Source organism: Procambarus clarkii, chromosome 22, assembly GCF_040958095.1.
Source record: "Procambarus clarkii isolate CNS0578487 chromosome 22, FALCON_Pclarkii_2.0, whole genome shotgun sequence".
NCBI classification, from domain to species: domain Eukaryota; kingdom Metazoa; phylum Arthropoda; class Malacostraca; order Decapoda; family Cambaridae; genus Procambarus; species Procambarus clarkii.
This window is the reverse complement of record NC_091171.1, coordinates 40,692,566-40,716,090: the sequence shown is the minus strand read 5'-3', so window position 1 is coordinate 40,716,090 and position 23,525 is coordinate 40,692,566. Positions and strand designations below refer to the sequence as shown.

The 23,525-nt window shown below is 38.5% G+C and overlaps 3 protein-coding genes across 3 annotated transcripts; all 3 read right to left on the bottom strand.

The window, feature by feature from the left end:
* Window positions 1–3,020: 3,020 nt before the first annotated feature.
* LOC123756661 (pro-resilin-like) lies at window positions 3,021–3,919 on the bottom strand. Its single transcript, XM_069329310.1, has 3 exons — window positions 3,893–3,919; window positions 3,426–3,631; window positions 3,021–3,213 (listed from the first exon to the last, which is right to left on the bottom strand). The coding sequence occupies exons 1-3, from the start codon at window positions 3,896–3,898 to the stop codon at window positions 3,054–3,056; spliced, it is 372 nt and encodes a 123-aa protein (XP_069185411.1). The 5' UTR covers window positions 3,899–3,919; the 3' UTR covers window positions 3,021–3,053.
* Window positions 3,920–7,761: 3,842 nt separating this feature from the next.
* On the bottom strand, window positions 7,762–9,836 carry LOC138367543 (pro-resilin-like). Its single transcript, XM_069329235.1, has 3 exons — window positions 9,792–9,836; window positions 8,128–8,333; window positions 7,762–7,915 (listed from the first exon to the last, which is right to left on the bottom strand). The coding sequence occupies exons 1-3, from the start codon at window positions 9,834–9,836 to the stop codon at window positions 7,762–7,764; spliced, it is 405 nt and encodes a 134-aa protein (XP_069185336.1).
* A 4,682-nt stretch (window positions 9,837–14,518) lies between these two features.
* On the bottom strand, window positions 14,519–16,714 carry LOC138367542 (pro-resilin-like). Its single transcript, XM_069329234.1, has 3 exons — window positions 16,670–16,714; window positions 15,012–15,217; window positions 14,519–14,799 (listed from the first exon to the last, which is right to left on the bottom strand). The coding sequence occupies exons 1-3, from the start codon at window positions 16,712–16,714 to the stop codon at window positions 14,640–14,642; spliced, it is 411 nt and encodes a 136-aa protein (XP_069185335.1). The 3' UTR covers window positions 14,519–14,639.
* Window positions 16,715–23,525: the final 6,811 nt, after the last annotated feature.

Below are 23,525 nucleotides of genomic sequence, written 5' to 3'. Positions count from 1 at the left end.
TCATTATAATTATTATTATTATTATTATTTAATGTTGCGTATGCAGTCTGCCTCTACCACGATTAGCTTTGCCCATTCCATTTATTCGCTACTCTGATAACTAAAATAATATATATAATCTTTAAGTTCCTTATTCCGGATTTAGTTTTTACCTGTGTCACCTTCTTCGTGTGCCACGCACTCTAGTGTGTTTTGGTCTTCCCTGTCTATTTCCCAGATTATTTTGTATGTAGTGATCATGTTTACCCTGTTTGTTCTCTGTTCTAGTGACGTGAGGCTAAATCCATTTAGCCTTAGTTCATAATTCATGCTTCTGAGCTCTGCGATATTAACTATCAGGTTTCATATTTATCAACGTTCAGGAGAGTTCGCTCCCAGATGGTACTTTATGTCCGGCTTTCTGTGGTCAGTAAACAGCTTCGTTAATTTCCCACTTGGACAATTGTTTCACTTTGTCCCCGTCTGTCTATAGCATGCTAAGGCTGCTGTGACCTCGCCCCTATCTGTTTTATGTTGCTTAGGTACTCCTTTATCCGCTCCATGGTCTTCCGGGACTGCAGGAGGCCTACTACTATCCGCTCGATCGCATTCCCTGTTACTCCTGTCTTGATGTATGTGGGGTCCTGTGTCATAGGTATAGTGACAGCCCAAGAATATGCAGTCAGCCCATCCTTTTTCATCTTGTCTGATCTTTGTCTCGCGTCCATAGACTTCTATCAAATATGTAAGACAAGATTTGCCATTTTTGAGCCCCATGCTAGTTTTGCAATATAGGTGTCTTCTTCAATTCTTCTACAACCCTTTTATATCAGTCATTTCCATTTACTTTGTTTGATAAATAAGTATAGGAATACTGATCTGTAATTTATTAAAAACCTCTTTTTTTTTCCTGATCCTCCCTTTTGTATATTTTGCACTGCATTGGCTGTCTTTTTGAGATATATACAAGAGTTGTTACATTCTTGTACAGCCACTAGTACGCGTAGCGTTTCGGGCAGGTCCCTGGAATACGATCCCCGCCGCGAAGAATCGTTTTTTCATCGAAGTACACATTTTACTGTTGCGTTAAACAGAGGCTACAGTTAAGGAATTGCGCCCAGTAAATCCTCCCCGGCCAGGATACGAACCCATGACATAGCGCTCGCGGAACGCCAGGCGAGTGTCTTACCACTACACCACGGAGACTTTTAACTTTCTGGTAGTTCTCTTGCTCCCAGTAACGTTATAACAACTAGAAGGGGTACCTGACTGTGCTGGGGGTCTCTTCCCCATCTTTCCCTCTTCCTGCTCTTTTCTCCTTTTCCCTCATCCTCCATACTTTTTGTCGCCCTCTTCCCTCCCTCATTCTATTATCTATACCCATTAATAGCACAAAACGTGGACGTTTTCCTGTAACAGTACATTTTGTGTACATTCCATCCATAGCAGGTATATGTACTGTTGTTTTAAAGGGGTGACAGGTTGGTTAAATAAGCCTACGTCAGAGAGAATTGTTCAGCTAATCACGATACTGCCATGGTGTAAATATGACAGGATAAGCTCATTAATTGACGTTTTCTTTGGTTCCATGTTATAGAAAATGCTGTCATGACATTTTGTTCGTATTAACTGGGTAAAATTGTCATTTTTTTGTGTGTACTGTTTAGTACAGGTACTATGATGTATAGTCTCTGTACTGTACATTATAGCTGTCACGTAGACTGTACTGTACATTATAGGTGTCACGTAGAATGTACTTTACATTAAGTGTCATGTAGAATATTACGCATTAAGTATCTCATAGACTGTATTATACATTGTCACGTATACTGTATTATACATTGTCACGTAGACTGTATTATACATTGTCACGTATACTGTATTATACATTGTCACGTATACTGTATTATACATTGTCACGTAGACTGTATTATACATTGTCACGTATACTGTATTATACATTGTCACGTATACTGTATTATACATTGTCACGTATACTGTATTATACATTGTCACGTATACTGTATTATACATTGTCACGTATACTGTATTATACATTGTCACGTAGACTGTATTATACATTGTCACGTATACTGTATTATACATTGTCACGTAGACTGTACTATGCATTGTCACGTAGACTATTATTCATTATGTGTCACGTAGACTGTATTATTCATTAAGTTTCGAGTAGACTGTATTATTCATTAAGTGTCATGTAGACTGTATTACTCATTGTCATGTAAACTGTATTACTCATTGTGTCGAGAAGACTGTGCTATGCATTAGGTGTCATGTATTCGACGGACCGAAACGTCGTCGCTTCTCCATCTTCTGATGTGTGGTTTGGTCATCAAAACATGTCCAGCTTCATTAAGTAGCTTACAAATGTAGCAAAGGTTCCGATAACAAACATTGTTATTTGCTTAGCTAGACGAACTAGAGAGTTCAGTTCCTGAACCGATTATGTGCCTCTGTAATCCTTTACACCACCGCCCACGGGATGGGTATGGGGTGCATAATAAAGAAAGAAATTGAATTGGTTTTGATAACCAGAATTCAACAAGGGAAAATTTTGTATATACAGAACCTTGCAGCGATTGTCCAGACACTATGTGTCCTTGTTTAACATACCTTTCCATAACGCTAAATATTGAATAACTCTCAACTCTTAAAATAAATCTATCGACACAAATTGTTTTACGGGCTCACCATAGCCCGTGTTACTTGGAACTTTTTGTTCCAGGTAGCGAATCTTTAACAACAACAAATTGTAATTTCCTGCTGTTGATCTTGCTAAACACATGAGAGGATCGTGAAAAGTAGTGTGGACAGTCAATTTATTTAGACGTGTAAATTTGGTACATATTTTGTCAAAACCAGCATGACTTCTTGAGCATATGATATAAAAAACAGAAATATTCGTGGCTACTGAAATAGCCTCATAAATGCGATATATTATAAATGAGATATTACGTGTTCATAATCACGTTTCATTATTAGTTTACTATAATTGAAATATTAACAAAATACTGAGTACATTATAGTCAAAGGTTAAGCACAAGAGCTCCTGGCTAGGGGTAGTAGCCTCCACCTGATCCAGAAGACCCCTTGCCGCCGCCGCCGCCACCATACTGGGCCTGACCTTCGTAGGTGACGACGGGGTGGTAGCCGGAGTCGTCAGCGGTGTACTCCACCAGCTGGCGGCGGGTATCCGGCAGCTGTACGTAGTAACTGTGGGAGGAATATAACCCCAGATTTAGTGTTTCAACGACTGCATTCTGGAGGAATATAATTATATATACAATACTGATCGTATAAACGCTGAAAGCCAGCATTGTAAGCAGGTATGGACAAATGATGTTAAATTCACTCTGAAGTTCTCTGAAACTGACCTGCAGTTTCATATCTATGATGCTCTTACGATATTGATTGTGTCATCTCACCTGCCCTGGACGTTGCCATTGGTTGCTTGTTCCCCGTGGCCGTAGAAGTTGCCTGAGGCAGCGTCGTCAACGTCCCACTGGAAGTTGTAGTTGGCTGGGGCAGAGGAGTACTGGCCCCCGGACCCGCCAGTCCCTGGGACTCCATATCCCTGAGGGGCCGCTCGCGCCGTCACCACCGCCGCCACACTGAGCACCAGAGCCACTGTCTGTAGAGTGAGAGACACAATATCGAGAAATTATGCTGTAAGATGTTTAAGATAACTGTGGAGGATGTACAATATACAGTTTACAAGAACAGTCATAGTCTAGCACTGAGTTAAAGAGCTCCTGAGTGCTATGGATGAGCTCCTGGACGAGCCCAACAATTCTGACTTATTTTATGACTTAAAATCAGGACTTTCATGAATATTTGTATGCTTGTGTTTAGCAACGAATCACATTTATCTAGTGTGACAGCTGCCAGTTACCTTCATGGTTGTGTGAAGTCTGGAGGCGAGAGCTGTACTGCTGGCCAGACACCCTCGCTCGTCTTTATATTTCCCCAAGAAACTGTCGCGTCACGACAGAGAAGTCATGACGTCACTGCATCACGTAACTATAATGTCTCAATTGCTTCAAGATGCGGCGAGTCGCAGCATCAGAACAAGACATCTTGAGAAGGGAAGACAATTTGTTAATGCACTGAAAATACAGTAATTTATATCATAATACAAGAATTATGTCGTAATAGAAGGGCGCAGAAAGAGTACCAGGATACATGATACACCTGACTCGTATCTCATACCAGGAAAGCAGCCAGATGTATAACATTGTGTACAGTTATCGAGTTTTGCCAGTTATTAGAGTAAAGACGCAAGAACAAAACCGAGAAACATAATATAACCAGGAAATAATACATTCAGTGTAGAGATATAACAAAGTTCCCGGATGTAACGAAAACAGTAACAAAGTAACCTGAGAATGAAAGTGCCTGGATGCTACAAGTGCAGTGACGGTTCACGTTACAATCAAAATATCAGGAACTTCAAGTACAACAACAGTACACTTTACAAAATATCAGGAACTTCAAGTACAACAACAGTACACTTTACAAAATATCAGGAACTACAAGTACAATAACGGTGTGCGTTACAAAGAATCGGGGAAGTGCACAAGTACAATAACAGTTCACGTTATAAAGTATCAAGAATTACAAGTAACACAAATGCAAATAAGCTTGAACTTTTCACGTTTCTGGTTGCATATTGGCTTGGGGACCATTCAAGCTTGTTCGCATTAATATTACTCACATGGCCCCAACATGCGAGGTGATTCGATGAAATATCTGTCCCCAAAATAGACCGAGTGCTGTCAGGGATTGTGTTAACGGTCTGACGACTTCCAATTCTTTTGAACAGTCAGTGTGGTCCAGCGGGTTAAATACTGGATACATTATCAGGACGTTATCATCACAATATTAGTACACAATAATATGTACATTTCTTCGACACACCAAACGTTATATATATTTCGTGGCCAGAACAAAGCATACATTATTTGGTCGTATAAAGAATACATGACATTTTATTAAGATAGAGAGTACAATATGCATCACCAGGTCGTGAACAATATACATTTCCGTTCCACGGAAAATAGACCTATGTATTCATTGTCAGGATTGGAAAAATTATACATTTGAGGGAAAACAGTTGGAGACGTGAGATGGATTCGAACCTGCACACTTGGCGCTCCCAAGCCCACGCCCAAGACCAGCGTTCTTCAACCATTTTATTCCTGGCAGCCCGCGAAAATAGGAGAAATATTTCGTGGACCGGCTGACGGCTAAGACAAAAATAAACACCAATGTAGAAAGTATTTTATTTGATAAATCTAATGTTATAAAACTAAATTTTTTTATGTTAGTGCGACATCTGCTGCTGCTCTTTTGTTATTTTTTTTATATAAGTGACTGCAGCGTTGTTTTTAGGAGACAAAACGCTCCATTAAAATACATTCGATTTCTTTATTCGATATTTTTTTTGCTAATATAACTGAAAAGTCTTTTCACACAAAGAGGAAGTAAAATAAAACCACAAAAACAGATCAACAATTTAATAGCTTTATAACTCAAGAGATGGATATTCTTTTTCGAGTGATATTCCAAATTGAGACAATGATTGCATTTTTTGTCTGGACGACAAAGTGACATCATCGATCATCGATCATCTTTTGTTTTTCTCGAGGATCAAGTGCGCATGATTACATATCTTCCAAGAAGGGACTACTAATCCCTTCCAATCGCCTGAATCTTGCAACAGCTACATGATTCGGGCGAACTTTTTTTGCGGACCGCCAGGACCATAGGTTGAAGAACAGGGCCCCTACCTCACTACACCATGGTCAACAGGGTGTAGGGCTCTATTCACCACGGCCTACACTACGCATGGTCAAAAGCAAGGCAACCTGGGAATCAACTGAATCCTCTAGGGGTCCTGAGGCTCGAAGGAAGCCCAATCAAGGATTTCACATATCCACCCCCCCCTCCCCGTGCACTCTCGCTGTGGTCAAGGAGTTCTGCCTCCAACGCGCCTCTTCAAATGCACAATAAAATCACACACACGTGGTGTATCAGTGAGAAGAAACATAATTCCCATTGATTTTCTCATTGATACATCACGTTAATGAATTCTTGGTGCATTCATTTTGAGGTTTTACAAAATATACGACAAGAGGACAAATAAAGTATTCAGTTCCAGTCCACACAAATTATACAATACCAATATTTACAATACATTGTGCATTAAAATGCCATGACAGAGAGTATACGTTACTAGGATTTATATAAATATATGACCTGGTAAAGTGGACATATCTTATTATGAGTGACCGAAAGGTTTTGGTAAGTGATTCTACCACGAATCTCTTTATTTCTTCTTAGATTTATCTTCATTTGGGACTTGGGATGGAAATAAAAAATGAAATGAAGTTGAATATTTATATTGGCCTAAATGACAAGTTTCACTGAAGTACTCTTTAGCATACTTAGAGATAGAAGAAAAGTAAATATGCAATGACAGAGGTGACAGTATATATATATATATATATATATATATATATATATATATATATATATATATATATATATTATATATATATATATATATATATATATATATATATATATATATATATATATTTCCTTATAATTTTTTGGTTGTATGTAGAAATGATCTGATCTTTGAAAGAGCCTTGTTTGTGAATCGTTATATATCTTAATAGATGTTGTCGTCCTGCCAATATATTGAGATCAATGGGGCTGACTGTACCCAAAAGATTGTGTAAATATATACACGACATTCGTCTCTATGAAAGCACTAATTTGATTTCGAAAAATTTCTTCATGATTAGGTTATAGAAAAATGTATATGTAGATTAAGGAAAAAAATTATGTTTCTTTGGGTTTGTGAGATTGACAATGAGTTTGAGGGGGACATGGCTAGCCAATGCAAGCTTATTGTGATCACACAACATCCACTTTATATATGACCAGGGACAAGTTACTGCCAATATTCTTTGCTGTATCTTTCAATATTTCCATAAGTTCATTCATTTAGACGATATTGCCATCGCCAATAATTATTCAGCAATATCCTTGAATAATTGAAAACTATTATATTTGCTTAAATGATTGAGCAAATGATATTCTCTTCTCTAAATGGCTCCATGGGTACTGAAGGGATGGGTAATTTATCATTAAATTATATCGTTATTGTCATCAAGAAGTCTACCAGATTGCGGCAGCAACAAAATGTCAGCTGACATGATCTCCAGTACTATAAACGAACCAACAAGAGAAGAGTTAATTGGTTTAAAAAGCGTATCAATAGCGCTCCGATAATGATGGTCAGTACGGCTTAAAAAGATGAACAGAGTTCTATAATACTTTTTGTGTGTGATGATAACACTGTTGAATATGCAGAAGCTTGGGATAATTGTCCTCTCGTTATTAAATAGACTTTTGAACAAGGCCTTCTAAAACTTAGTATTTTGATATACTACACATGTGAAAACTTCCTTCACGAAAAAATTCCATTTTTCAGTGCTGACAAATACCTAAACTGGTGTGTGACATGTATGTCAGGTTTATTAACGTTAGTGTAGACAATATGATATTTGGTCATTCATTTATTTAGCTATGAATTGGTACATACTATATTGTCAAAACCAGCATGACTTTTTTTATATATTATATAACACAAATATTCGTGACTAATTTACAATAGTCTCCTAATTGTAATATATTAGGAGATATGGGGTCAGTTGGGCCTAAACATGGCGGTTAAACACGAGCTCCTGGCTAGGCGTAGTAGCCTCCACCTGATCCAGAAGACCCCTTGCCGCCGCCACCAAACTGGGCCTGACCTTCGTAGGTGACGACGGGGTGGTAGCCGGAGTCGTCAGCGGTGTACTCCACCAGCTGGCGGCGCGTATCCGGCAGCTGTACGTAGTAACTGTGGGAGTAATATAACCCCATATTTAGTGTTTCAACGACTGCATTCTGGAGGAATATAATTATATATACAATACTGATCATATAAACGCTGAAAGCCAGCATTGTAAGCAGGTATGGACAAATGATGTTAAATTCACTCTGAAGTTCTCTGAAACTGACCTGCAGTTTCATATCTGTGATGCTCTTACGATATTGATTGTGCCATCTCACCTGCCCTGGACGTTGCCATTGGTTGCTTCTTCCCCGTGGCCGTAGAAGTTGCCTGAGGCAGCGTCGTCAACGTCCCACTGGAAGTTGTAGTTGGCTGGGGCAGAGGAGTACTGGCCCCCGGACCCGCCAGTCCCTGGGACTCCATATCCCTGAGGGGCCGCTCGCGCCGTCACCACCGCCGCCACACTGAGCACCAGAGCCACTGTCTGTAGAGTGAGAGACGCGACATCGAGAAATTATGTTAAGGTGTTTAAGATAACTGTGGAGGATGTACAATATACAGTTTATAAGCATAGTCCTAGTCTAGCACCGAGCTACAGAGCTCCTGAGTGCTAGGGATGAACTCCTGGACGAGCCCAACAATTCTGACTTATTTTATGACTTAAAATCAGGACTTTCATGAATATTTGTATGCTTGTGTTTAGCAACGAATCACATTTATCTAGTGTGACAGCTGCCAGTTACCTTCATGGTTGTGTGAAGTCTGGAGGCGAGAGCTGGACTGCTGGCCAGACACCCTCGCTCGTCTTTATATTTCCCCAAGAAACTGTCGCGTCACGACAGAGATGTCATGACGTCACTGCATCACGTAACTATAATGTCTCAATTGCTTCAAGATGCGGCGAGTCGCAGCATCAGAACAAGACATCTTGAGAAGGGAAGACAATTTGTTAATGCACTGAAAATACAGTAATTTATATCATAATACAAGAATCATGTCGTAATAGAAAAGGGCAGAAAGAGTACCAGGATACATGATACACCTGACTCGTATCTCATACCAGGAATGCAGCCAGATGTATAACATTGTGTACAGTTATCGAGTTTTGCCAGTTATTAGAGTAAAGACGCAAGAGCAAAACCGAGAAACATAATATAACCAGGAAATAATACATTCAGTGTAGAGATATAACAAAGTTCCCGGATGTAACGAAAACAGTAACAAAGTAACCTGAGAATGAAAGTGCCTGGATGCTACAAGTGCAGTGACGGTTCACGTTACAATCAAAATATCAGGAACTTCAAGTACAACAACAGTACACTTTACAAAATATCAGGAACTACAAGTTCAATAACGGAATACGTTACAAAGAATCGGGAAGTACAAGTACAATCACGTTCACGTTACAAAGTATCAAGAATTACAAGTAACACAAATACAAACGAGCTTGAACTTTTCACGTTTCTGGTTGCATATTGGCTTGGGGACCATTCAAGCTTGTTCGCATTTATATTACTCACATGACCCCAACATGCGAGGTGATTCGATGAAATATCTGTCCCCAAAATTGACCGAGTGCTGTCAGGGATTGTGTTAACGGTCTGACGACTTCCAGTTCTTTTGAACAGTCAGTGTGGTCCAGCGGGTTAAATACTGGATACATTATCAGGACGTTATCAGCACAATATTAGTACACAATAATATGTACATTTCCTCGACACACCAAACGTTATATATTTCGTGGCCAGAACAAAGCATACATTATTTGGTCGTATAAAGAATACATGACATTTTATTAAGATAGAGAGTACAATATGCATCACCAGGTCGTGAACAATATACCTTTCCATTCCACGGAAAATAGACCTATGTATTCATTGTCAGTATTGGAAAAATTATACATTTGAGGGAAAAGAGTAGGAGCCGTTAGGAGGATTCGAACCTGCACACTTGGCACTCCCAAGCCCACGCCCCAGACCAGCGCCATTGTATTCCTGCGGACCCGCGAAAATAGGAGAAATATTTCGTGGACCGGCTGACGGCTAAGACAGAAATAAAAACCAATGTAGATAGTATTTTATTTGATAAATCTATTATTATAAAATTATATTTTTTTTATGTTAATGTGACATCTGCTGCTGCTTCTTTGTTAGAAAATTTTATATAGGTGACTGCAGCGTTGTTTTTGGTAGACAAAACGCTCCAATAACATACATTCAATTTCTTTGTTTGGTTTTTATTGCTAACACAAGTGAAAAAGTCTCCTCACTCAAATAGGAAGTCGAAAAAACGACCAACATTGTGATAGCTTTATAACTCAAGAGATGGATATTCTTTTTCGAGTGATATCCCAAATTGAGACAATGATTGCATTTTATGTCTGGACGACAGAGTGACATCAGAAGACACCTTGATCATCTTTTGTTTTTATCGAGAATAAAGTGCGCATGATTACATATCTTCCAAGAAGGGACTACTAGTCCCTTCCAATCGTCTGAATCTTGGAACGGCTACATGATTCGGGCGAATTTTTTTTTGCGGGCCGCCAGGACCATAGGTTGAAGAACAGGGCCCCTAGCTCACTACACCATGGTCAAGAGGGTGTAGGGCTCTATTCACCACGGCCTACACTACGCATGGTCAAAAGCAAGGCAACCTGGGAATCAACTGAATCCTCTAGGGGTCCTGAGGCTTCGAATGAAGCCCAATCAGGGGTTTCGCACATCCACCCCGCCCCCTCCCCGTGCACTCTCGCTGTGGTCAAGGAGTTCTGCCTCCAACGCGCCTCTTCAAATGCACAATAAAATCACACTCACGTGGTGTATCAGTGAGAAGAAACATGGTTCCCATTGATTTTCTCAATGATCGCGTTAATGATTTTTTGGTGCATACATTTTGAGGTTTTACAAAAAATACGACAAGAGGACAAATAAAGTATTCAGTTCCAGTCCACACAAATTATACAATACCAATATATACAATACATTGTACATTAAAACGCCATGAGAGACAGCATACGTTACTAAGTTTTATATAAATATATGACCTGGTAAAGTGGACATATCTTATTATGAGTGACCGAAAGGTTTTGGTAAGTGATTCTACCACGAATCTCTTCATTTCTTCTTAGATTTATCTTCATTTGGGACTTGGGATGGAAATAAAAAATGAAATGAAGTTGAATATTTATATTGGCCTAAATGACAAGTTTCACTGAAGTACTCTTTAGCATACTTAGAGGCAGAAGGAAAGTAAATATGCATTGACAGAGGTGACAGTATATATATATATATATATATATATATATATATATATATATATATATATATATATATATATATATATATATATATATATATATATATACTTACGAGATGGAAAAGGATGGGAAGCTGCCCTTTCTAGATGTAACAGTCATGGAATAGAGCGGAGGTTTCCACACTGCAGTCTACACTAAGGAAACGAACATAGGAATGTGCCTAAATGCCAAAAGCGACTGCCCAGATAGGTACAAGAGGAGTGTTGTTAACGCATATGTCGACCGTGCTCTCAGCCACAGCTCAGAATGGAAGCAAGTCGACGAAGAACTCTGTAGGGTAAGGCAGGTCCTAGTCAACAACGGCTTCTCCAATGGTTTCGTCGAAGACATCATAAAAAGGAAAGTGAAACGCCATGCAACCTCTGAAGAGACAACTAACACAACACTTATACCCCCTATTAGACTATTTTACAGGAACTTCTTTTCCACAGCTCATAAAACGGAGGAAAGGGTCCTGAAATATATTGTTAATAGAAACGTTATCCCTACAGACAAAAATCAGAGGATACAACTGACGATTTACTATAAAACCAGAAAAACGGCCAGCCTACTCATGAGAAACTCTCCCGACACAAAGCAGAACGCTTTAAAAGAGACCAACGTCGTCTATGCCTTCAAATGCCCTCTTGGGGACTGTAAGCTCCAAAAAACCCAGTATATAGGCAAGACAACAACATCTCTTTCTAGGCGTTTAACGATGCATAAGCAACAGGGCTCCATTAAGGAACATATAATCTCTTCCCACAACCAAACCATCGCCAGAGAAATCCTAGTAAACAACACAGAAATCATCGATAGATACAGCGATAGCAGGCGGCTTGACGTTTGCAAGGCACTACACATTAAGAAGTCAACACCAGCAATCAACAGCCAATTAATGCACAACTATATTCTACCCACCTCAAGACTCCGCTCCAATATAGAAACATCAAGAAATATGGACCAATAGGCTTTCTAGAATCACTTCTATTCAATACCCATTGTTTCGTGTTCTGTCTTGTGTTGATGAATTTAATACCCTATTAAATACCACCTCACCCCATCCACCTCACTCAAATGTAGATATAAACAAATCGGAGATGTGTAAGTTCTATTCAGTTGTGTATGTGTAACTAAAGTCTTTGAAAATGTAATAAGTTTTACGAAACGCGCTCAAGTGTCGCGTCAGACTAGAAATAAAAATGAATTTTGGAGAATTGATTTTTGAATTACCACCAACAGTGAAAAGAAATGTACGAAAGATTGAGAAAATTCGTGTTAAAATTATTAATCTTACTTTTTCGGTCATATTTAATAATATATGTCTACAGGAAAGACTGCTACCAAAATTTACTAATATATATATATATATATATATATATATATATATATATATATATATATATATATATATATATATATATATATATATATATGACAATGTCAGACCACGGAGGAAAAATGAAACAGGAAATTTCCTTAAGTACTTTCGTATATTAAATACATCTTCAGAAGGTAGATGATACACCTTCATGAATACACCTTCTGAAGATGTATTTAATATACGAAAGTACTTAAGGAAATTTCCTGTTTCATTTTTCCTCCGTGGTCTGACATTGTCACATTCTTAATCACGTGTTTATTTTCGTGATATACATATATATATATATATATATATATATATATATATATATATATATATAGCGCCCTGATGGGGTCACCTTGCTACCTTGGAAGGATGGTAAGCAAGTGGTATGGGACTACACGTGCGCTGCCACACTGGCCAGTACCTACCTCCACTACAGCACACGTGAAAGCGGTGGTGCTGCTTCTTTCAGGGAATCGCAGAAAATTATTAAATACAGAGGTCTAGCACACTGCTACAGCTTTGTTCCGATCGGCTCGGAGACCCTCGGTTCGTGGGGAAAATGTGCATTGAAGTTCCTGAAGGAATTGGGGGACAAATTGATCAGCGCTACAAAAGTCCAGAGAGCAAAAAGTTTCTTGTTCCAGCGCCTCAGTGTTGCGATTCAGAGGGGAAATGCCTGTTGCGTCTTGGGCACTAGTCCAACTTCAGAGGAATTCGAAGAAGTGTTTGACTTGCAACAATGATCGAACCCGTCTGTGACATTCATCAATGTTTCCCATTGTTGTGTTCTTCAAGAGATCCATAACCTTTAAGCACCTTTTTGCATTATTATTTTTGTATCAACCCATGTATATCTTGTAACCATCAAATGCATAATAAAGCATATATATATATATATATATATATATATATATATATATATATATATATATATATATATATATAATTTCCTGATAATTTTTTGGTTGTATGTTGAATTGATCTGATCTGATCTTTGAAAGAGCCTTGTTTGTGAATCGTTATATATCTTTAAAAAATAGATGTTGTCGTCCTGCCTATATATTGAGATCAATGGGGCTGACTATGCCCAATTGGGTGTGTAAAATATATAGACGACATTCGTCTCTATGAAAGCACTAATTTGATTTCGAAAAATTTCTTCATGATTAGGTTATAGGAAAATGTATATGTAGATTAAGGAAAAAAAATATGTTTCTTTGGGTTTGTGAGATTGAAAATGAGTTTGAGGGAGGCATGGCTAGCCAATGCAAGCTTATTGTGATCACACAACATCCACTTTATATATGACCAGGGACAAGTTACTGCCAATATTCTTTGCTGTATCTTTCAATATTTCCATAAGTTCATTCATTTAGACGATATTGCCATCGCCAATAATTAAATATTCAGCAATATCCTTGAATTATTGAAAACTATTATATTTGCTTAAATGATTGAGCAAATGTCATTCTCTTCTCTAAATGGCTCCATGGGTACTGAAGGGATGGGTAATTTATCATTAAATTATATTGTTATTGTCATCAAGAAGTCTACCAGATTGCGGCAGCAACAAAATGTCAGCTGACATGATCTCCAGTACTATAAACGAACCAACAAGAGAAGAGTTAATTGGGTTAGAAAGGATATCAATAGCGCTCCGATAATGATGGTCAGTACGGCTTAAACCGATGAACAGACTTCTATAATACTTTTTGTATGTGATGATAACACTGTTGAATATGCAGAACCTTGGGATAATTGTCCTCTCGTTATTAAATGTACTTTTGAACAAGGCCTTCTAAAACTTAGTATTTTGATATACTACACATGTGAAAACTTCCTTCACGAAAAAATTTAATTTTTCAGTGCTGACAAATACCTAAACTGGTGTGTGACATGTATATCAGGTTTATTAACGTTAGTGTAGACAATATGATATTTGGTCATTCATTTATTTAGCTATGAATTGGTACATACTATATTGTCAAAACCAGCATGACTTTTTTTATATATTATATAACACAAATATTCGTGACTAATTTACAATAGTCTCCTAATTGTAATATATTAGGAGATATGGGGTCAGTTGGGCCTAAACATGGCGGTTAAACACGAGCTCCTGGCTAGGCGTAGTAGCCTCCACCTGATCCAGAAGACCCCTTGCCGCCGCCGCCGCCACCATACTGGGCCTGACCTTCGTAGGTGACGACGGGGTGGTAGCCGGAGTCGTCAGCGGTGTACTCCACCAGCTGGCGGCGGGTATCCGGCAGCTGTACGTAGTAACTGTGGGAGGAATATAACCCCAGGTTTAGTGTTTCAACGACTGTATTCTGGAGGAATATAATTATATATACAATACTGATCGTATAAACGCTGAAAGCCAGCATTGTAAGCAGGTATGGACAAATGATGTTAAATTCACTCTGAAGTTCTCTGAAACTGACCTGCAGTTTCATATCTATGATGCTCTTACGATATTGATTGTGTCATCTCACCTGCCCTGGACGTTGCCATTGGTTACTTGTTCCCCATGGCCGTAGAAGTTGCCTGAGGCAGCGTCGTCAACGTCCCACTGGAAGTTGTAGTTGGCTGGGGCAGAGGAGTACTGGCCCCCGGACCCACCAGTCCCTGGGACTCCATATCCCTGAGGGGCCGCTCGCGCCGTCACCACCGCCGCCACACTGAGCACCAGAGCCACTGTCTGTAGAGTGAGAGACACGACATCGAGAAATTATGTTGTAAGATGTTTAAGATAACTGTGGAGGATGTACAATATACAGTTTATAAGCACAGTCCTAGTCTAGCACCGAGCTACAGAGCTCCTGAGTGCTAGGGATGAACTCCTGGACGAGCCCAACAATTCTGACTTATTTTATGACTTATCATCAGGACTTTCATGAATATTTGTATGCTTGTGTTTAGCAACGAATCACATTTATCTAGTGTGACAGCTGCCAGGTACCTTCATGGTTGTGTGAAGTCTAAAGGCGAGAGCTGGACTGCTGGCCAGACACCCTCGCTCGTCTTTATATTCCCAAAGAAACTGTCGCGTTACGACAGAGAAGTCATGACGTCACTGCATCACGTAACTATAATGTCTCAATTGCTTCAAGATGCTGCGAGTCGCAGCATCAGGACAAGACATCTTGAGAAGGGAAGACAATTTGTTAATGCACTGAAAATACAGTAATTTATATCATAATACAAGAATCATGTCGTAATAGAAAAGGGCAGAAAGAGTACCAGGATACATGATACACCAAACTCGTATCTCATACCAGGAAAGCAGCCAGATGTATAACATTGTGTACAGTTATCGAGTTTTGCCACTTATTAGAGTAAAGACGCAAGAGCAAAACCGAGAAACATAATATAACCAGGAAATAATACATTCAGTGTAGAGATATAACAAAGTTCCCGGATGTAACGAAAACAGTAACAAAGTAACCTGAGAATGAAAGTGCCTGGATGCTACAAGTGCAGTGACGGTTCACGTTACAATCAAAATATCAGGAACTTCAAGTACAACAACAGTACACTTTACAAAATATCAGGAACTACAAGTTCAATAACGGAATACGTTACAAAGAATCGGGAAGTACAAGTACAATCACGTTCACGTTACAAAGTATCAAGAATTACAAGTAACACAAATACAAACGAGCTTGAACTTTTCACGTTTCAGGTTGCATATTGGCTTGGGGACCATTTAAGTTTCTTCGCATTTATATTACTCACATGACCCCAACATGCGAGGTGATTCGATATGTCCCCAAAATTGACCGAGTGCTGTCAGGGATTGTGTTAACGGTCTGACGACTTCCAGTTCTTTTGAACAGTCAGTGTGGTCCAGCGGGTTAAATACTGGATACATTATCAGGACGTTATCAGCACAATATTAGTACACAATAATATGTACATTTCCTCGACACACCAAACGTTATATATTTCGTGGCCAGAACAAAGCATACATTATTTGGTCGTATAAAGAATACATGACATTTTATTAAGATAGAGAGTACAATATGCATCACCAGGTCGTGAACAATATATCTTTCCATTCCACGGAAAATAGACCTATGTATTCATTGTCAGTATTGGAAAAATTATACATTTGAGGGAAAAGAGTAGGAGCCGTGAGGAGGATTCGAACCTGCACACTTGGCACTCCCAAGCCCACGCCCCAGACCAGCGCCATTGTATTCCTGCGGACCCGCGAAAATAGGAGAAATATTTCGTGGACCGGCTGACGGCTAAGACAGAAATAAAAACCATTGTAGATAGTATTTTATTTGATAAATCTTATGTTATAAAATTAAATTTTTTTTATGTTAATGTGATATCTGCTGCTGCTTCTTTGTTAGAAAATTTTATATAGGTGACTGCAGCGTTGTTTTTGGTAGACAAAACGCTCCAATAACATGCATTCAATTTCTTTGTTTGGTTTTTATTGCTAACACAAGTGAAAAAGTCTCCTCACTCAAATAGGAAGTCGAAAAAACGACCAACATTGTGATAGCTTTATAACTCAAGAGATGGATATTCTTTTTCGAGTGATATCCCAAATTGAGACAATGATTGCATTTTATGTCTGGACGACAGAGTGACATCAGAAGACACCTTGATCATCTTTTGTTTTTATCGAGAATAAAGTGCGCATGATTACATATCTTCCAAGAAGGGACTACTAGTCCCTTCCAATCGTCTGAATCTTGGAACGGCTACATGATTCGGGCGAATTTTTTTTTTGCGGGCCGCCAGGACCATAGGTTGAAGAACAGGGGCCCCTAGCTCACTACACCATGGTCAACAGGGTGTAGGGCTCTATTCACCACGGCCTACACTACGCATGGTCAAAAGCAAGGCAACCTGGGAATCAACTGAATCCTCTAGGGGTCCTGAGGCTTCGAATGAAGCCCAATCAGGGGTTTCACACATCCACCCCGCCCCCTCCCCGTGCACTCTCGCTGTGGTCAAGGAGTTTTGCCTCCAACGCGCCTCTTCAAATGCACAATAAAATCACACTCACGTGGTGTATCAGTGAGAAGAAACATGATTCCCATTGATTTTCTCAATGATCACGTTAATGATTTTTTGGTGCATACATTTTGAGGTTTTACAAAAAATACGACAAGAGGACAAATAAAGTATTCAGTTCCAGTCCACACAAATTATACAATACCAATATATACAATACATTGTACATTAAAACGCAATGAGAGACAGCATACGTTACTAAGTTTTATATAAATATATGACCTGGTAAAGTGGACATATCTTATTATGAGTGACCGAAAGGTTTTGGTAAGTGATTCTACCACGAATCTCTTCATTTCTTCTTAGATTTATCTTCATTTGGGACTTGGGATGGAAATAAAAAATGAAATGAAGTTGAATATTTATATTGGCCTAAATGACAAGTTTCACTGAAGTACTCTTTAGCATACTTAGAGGCAGAAGGAAAGTAAATATGCATTGACAGAGGTGACAGTATATATATATATATATATATATATATATATATATATATATATATATATATATATATATATATATATATATATATATATATATATATATATATATATATACTTACGAGATGGAAAAGGATGGGAAGCTGCCCTTTCTAGATGTAACAGTCATGGAATAGAGCGGAGGTTTCCACACTGCAGTCTACACTAAGGAAACGAACATAGGAATGTGCCTAAATGCCAAAAGCGACTGCCCAGATAGGTACAAGAGGAGTGTTGTTAACGCATATGTCGACCGTGCTCTCAGCCACAGCTCAGAATGGAAGCAAGTCGACGAAGAACTCTGTAGGGTAAGGCAGGTCCTAGTCAACAACGGCTTCTCCAATGGTTTCGTCGAAGACATCATAAAAAGGAAAGTGAAACGCCATGCAACCTCTGAAGAGACAACTAACACAACACTTATACCCCCTATTAGACTATTTTACAGGAACTTCTTTTCCACAGCTCATAAAACGGAGGAAAGGGTCCTGAAAGATATTGTTAATAGAAACGTTATCCCTACAGACAAAAATCAGAGGATACAACTGACGATTTACTATAAAACCAGAAAAACGGCCAGCCTACTCATGAGAAACTCTCCCGACACAAAGCAGAACGCTTTAAAAGAGACCAACGTCGTCTATGCCTTCAAATGCCCTCTTGGGGACTGTAAGCTCCAAAAAACCCAGTATATAGGCAAGACAACAACATCTCTTTCTAGGCGTTTAACGATGCATAAGCAACAGGGCTCCATTAAGGAACATATAATCTCTTCCCACAACCAAACCATCGCCAGAGAAATCCTAGTAAACAACACAGAAATCATCGATAGATACAGCGATAGCAGGCGGCTTGACGTTTGCAAGGCACTACACATTAAGAAGTCAACACCAGCAATCAACAGCCAATTAATGCACAACTATATTCTACCCACCTCAAGACTCCGCTCCAATATAGAAACATCAAGAAATATGGACCAATAGGCTTTCTACAATCACTTCTATTCAATACCCATTGTTTCGTGTTCTGTCTTGTGTTGATGAATTTAATACCCTATTAAATACCACCTCACCCCATCCACCTCACTCAAATGTAGATATAAACAAATCGGAGATGTGTAAGTTCTATTCAGTTGTGTATGTGTAACTAAAGTCTTTGAAAATGTAATAAGTTTTACGAAACGCGCTCAAGTGTCGCGTCAGACTAGAAATAAAAATGAATTTTGGAGAATTGATTTTTGAATTACCACCAACAGTGAAAAGAAATGTACGAAAGATTGAGAAAATTCGTGTTAGAATTATTAATCTTACTTTTTCGGTCATATTTAATAATATATGTCTACAGGAAAGACTGCTACCAAAATTTACTAATATATATATATATATATATATATATATATATATATATATATATATATATTAGTATATTTTGGTAGCAGTCTTTCCTGTAGACATATATTATTAAATATGACCGAAAAAGTAAGATTAATAATTCTAACACGAATTTTCTCAATCTTTCGTACATTACGCTTCACTGTTGGAGGTAAATCAAAAATCACTTCTCCAAAATTCATTTTTATTTCTAGTCTGACGCGACACGGGCGCGTTTCGTAAAACTTATTACATTTTCAAAGACTTCACAAATACACAACTGATTAGAACTTACGTATCTCTGCTATTATATCTACATTTGAGTGAGGTGGGAGGGATGATGTGGCATATAGTGATGTGGCATTAACACAAGACAGAACATGAGGGGATATTAATAGGGTATTAAAAGTATCAACACAAGACAGAACAGAAACAATGGGTATTGAATAGAAGTGTTTGTAGAAAGCCTATTGGTCCATATTTCTTGATGCTTCTATATTGGAGCGGAGTCTTGAGGTGGGTAGAATATAGTTGTGCAATAATTGGCTGTTGATTGCTGGTGTTGACTTCTTGATGTGTAGTGCCTCGCAAACGTCAAGCCGCCTGCTATCGCTGTATCTATCGATGATTTCTGTGTTGTTTACTAGGATTTCTCTGGCGATGGTTTGGTTATGGGAAGAGATTATATGTTCCTTAATGGAGCCCTGTTGCTTATGCATCGTTAAACGCCTAGAAAGAGATGTTGTTGTCTTGCCTATATACTGGGTTTTTTGGAGCTTACAGTCCCCAAGTGGGCATTTGAAGGCATAGACGACGTTAGTCTCTTTTAAAGCGTTCTGTTTTGTGTCTGGAGAGTTTCTCATGAGTAGGCTGGCCGTTTTTCTGGTTTTATAGTAAATCGTCAGTTGTATCCTCTGATTTTTGTCTGTAGGGATAACGTTTCTATTAACAATATCTTTCAGAACCCTTTCCTCCGTTTTATGAGCTGTGGAAAAGAAGTTCCTGTAAAATAGTCTAATAGGGGGTATAGGTGTTGTGTTAGTTGTCTCTTCAGAGGTTGCATGGCTTTTCACTTTCCTTCTTATGATGTCTTCGATGAAACCATTGGAGAAGCCGTTATTGACTAGAACCTGCCTTACCCTACAGAGTTCTTCGTCGACTTGCTTCCATTCTGAGCTGTGGCTGAGAGCACGGTCGACGTATGCGTTAACAACGCATACGTCGACCGTGCTCTCAGCCACAGCTCAGAATGGAAGCAAGTCGACGAAGAACTCTGTAGGGTAAGGCAGGTTCTAGTCAATAACGGCTTCTCCAATGGTTTCATCGAAGACATCATAAGAAGGAAAGTGAAAAGCCATGCAACCTCTGAAGAGACAACTAACACAACACCTATACCCCCTATTAGACTATTTTACAGGAACTTCTTTTCCACAGCTCATAAAACGGAGGAAAGGGTCCTGAAAGATATTGTTAATAGAAACGTTATCCCTACAGACAAAAATCAGAGGATACAACTGACGATTTACTATAAAACCTGAAAAACGGCCAGCCTACTCATGAGAAACTCTCCAGACACAAAACAGAACGCTTTAAAAGAGACTAACGTCGTCTATGCCTTCAAATGCCCACTTGGGGACTGTAAGCTCCAAAAAAACCAGTATATAGGCAAGACAACAACATCTCTTTCTAGGCGTTTAACGATGCATAAGCAACAGGGCTCCATTAAGGAACATATAATCTCTTCCCATAACCAAACCATCGCCAGAGAAATCCTAGTAAACAACACAGAAATCATCGATAGATACAGCGATAGCAGGCGGCTTGACGTTTGCGAGGCACTACACATCAAGAAGTCAACACCAGCAATCAACAGCCAATTATTGCACAACTATATTCTACCCACCTCAAGACTCCGCTCCAATATAGAAGCATCAAGAAATATGGACCAATAGGCTTTCTACAAACACTTCTATTCAATACCCATTGTTTCTGTTCTGTCTTGTGTTGATACTTTTAATACCCTATTAATATCCCCTCATGTTCTGTCTTGTGTTAATGCCACATCACTATATGCCACATCATCCCTCCCACCTCACTCAAATGTAGATATAATAGCAGAGATACGTAAGTTCTAATCAGTTGTGTATTTGTGAAGTCTTTGAAAATGTAATAGGTTTTACAAAACGCGCCCGTGTCGCGTCAGACTAGAAATAAAAATGAATTTTGGAGAAGTGATTTTTGATTTACCTCCAACAGTGAAGCGTAATGTACGAAAGATTGAGAAAATTCGTGTTAGAATTATTAATCTTACTTTTTCGGTCATATTTAATATATATATATATATATATATATATATATATATATATATATATATATATATATATATATATATATATATATATATATATAGCGCCCTGATGGGGTCACCTTGCTACCTTGGAAGGATGGTAAGCAAGTGGTATGGGACTACACGTGCGCTGCCACAGTGGCCAGTACCTACCTCCACTACAGCACACGTGAAAGCGGTGGTGCTGCTTCTTTCAGGGAATCGCAGAAAATTATTAAATACAGAGGTCTAGCACACTGCTACAGCTTTGTTCCGATCGGCTCGGAGACCCTCGGTTCGTGGGGAAAATGTGCATTGAAGTTCCTGAAGGAATTGGGGGACAAATTGATCAGCGCTACAAAAGTCCAGAGAGCAAAAAGTTTCTTGTTCCAGCGCCTCAGTGTTGCGATTCAGAGGGGAAATGCCTGTTGCGTCTTGGGCACTAGTCCAACTTCAGAGGAATTCGAAGAAATGTTTGACTTGCAACAATGATCGAACCCGTCTGTGACATTCATCAATGTTTCCCATTGTTGTGTTCTTCAAGAGATCCATAACCTTTAAGCACCTTTTTGCATTATTATTTTTGTATCAACCCATGTATATCTTGTAACCATCAAATGCATAATAAAGCATATATATATATATATATATATATATATATATATATATATATATATATATATATATATATATATATATAATTTCCTGATAATTTTTTGGTTGTATGTTGAATTGATCTGATCTGATCTTTGAAAGAGCCTTGTTTGTGAATCGTTATATATCTTAAAAAAATAGATGTTGTCGTCCTGCCTATATATTGAGATCAATGGGGCTGACTATGCCCAATTGGGTGTGTAAAATATATAGACGACATTCGTCTCTATGAAAGCACTAATTTGATTTCGAAAAATTTCTTCATGATTAGGTTATAGGAAAATGTATATGTAGATTAAGGACAAAAATTATGTTTCTTTGGGTTTGTGAGATTGAAAATGAGTTTGAGGGAGGCATGGCTAGCCAATGCAAGCTTATTGTGATCACACAACAGCCACTTTATATATGACCAGGGACAAGTTACTGCCAATATTCTTTGCTGTATCTTTCAATATTTCCATAAGTTCATTCATTTAGACGATATTGCCATCGCCAATAATTAAATATTCAGCAATATCCTTGAATTATTGAAAACTATTATATTTGCTTAAATGATTGAGCAAATGTCATTCTCTTCTCTAAATGGCTCCATGGGTACTGAAGGGATGGGTAATTTATCATTAAATTATATTGTTATTGTCATCAAGAAGTCTACCAGATTGCGGCAGCAACAAAATGTCAGCTGACATGATCTCCAGTACTATAAACGAACCAACAAGAGAAGAGTTAATTGGGTTAGAAAGGATATCAATAGCGCTCCGATAATGATGGTCAGTACGGCTTAAACCGATGAACAGAGTTCTATAATACTTTTTGTATGTGATGATAACACTGTTGAATATGCAGAACCTTGGGATAATTGTCCTCTCGTTATTAAATGTACTTTTGAACAAGGCCTTCTAAAACTTAGTATTTTGATATACTACCCATCTGAAAACTTCCTTCACGAAAAAATTTCATTTTTCAGTGCTGACAAATACCTAAACTGGTGTGTGACATGTATGTCAGGTTTATTAACGTTAGTGTAGACAATATGATATTTGGTCATTCATTTATTTACCTATGAATTGGTACATACTATATTGTCAAAACCAGCATGACTTTTTTATATATTATATAACACAAATATTCGTGACTAATTTACAATAG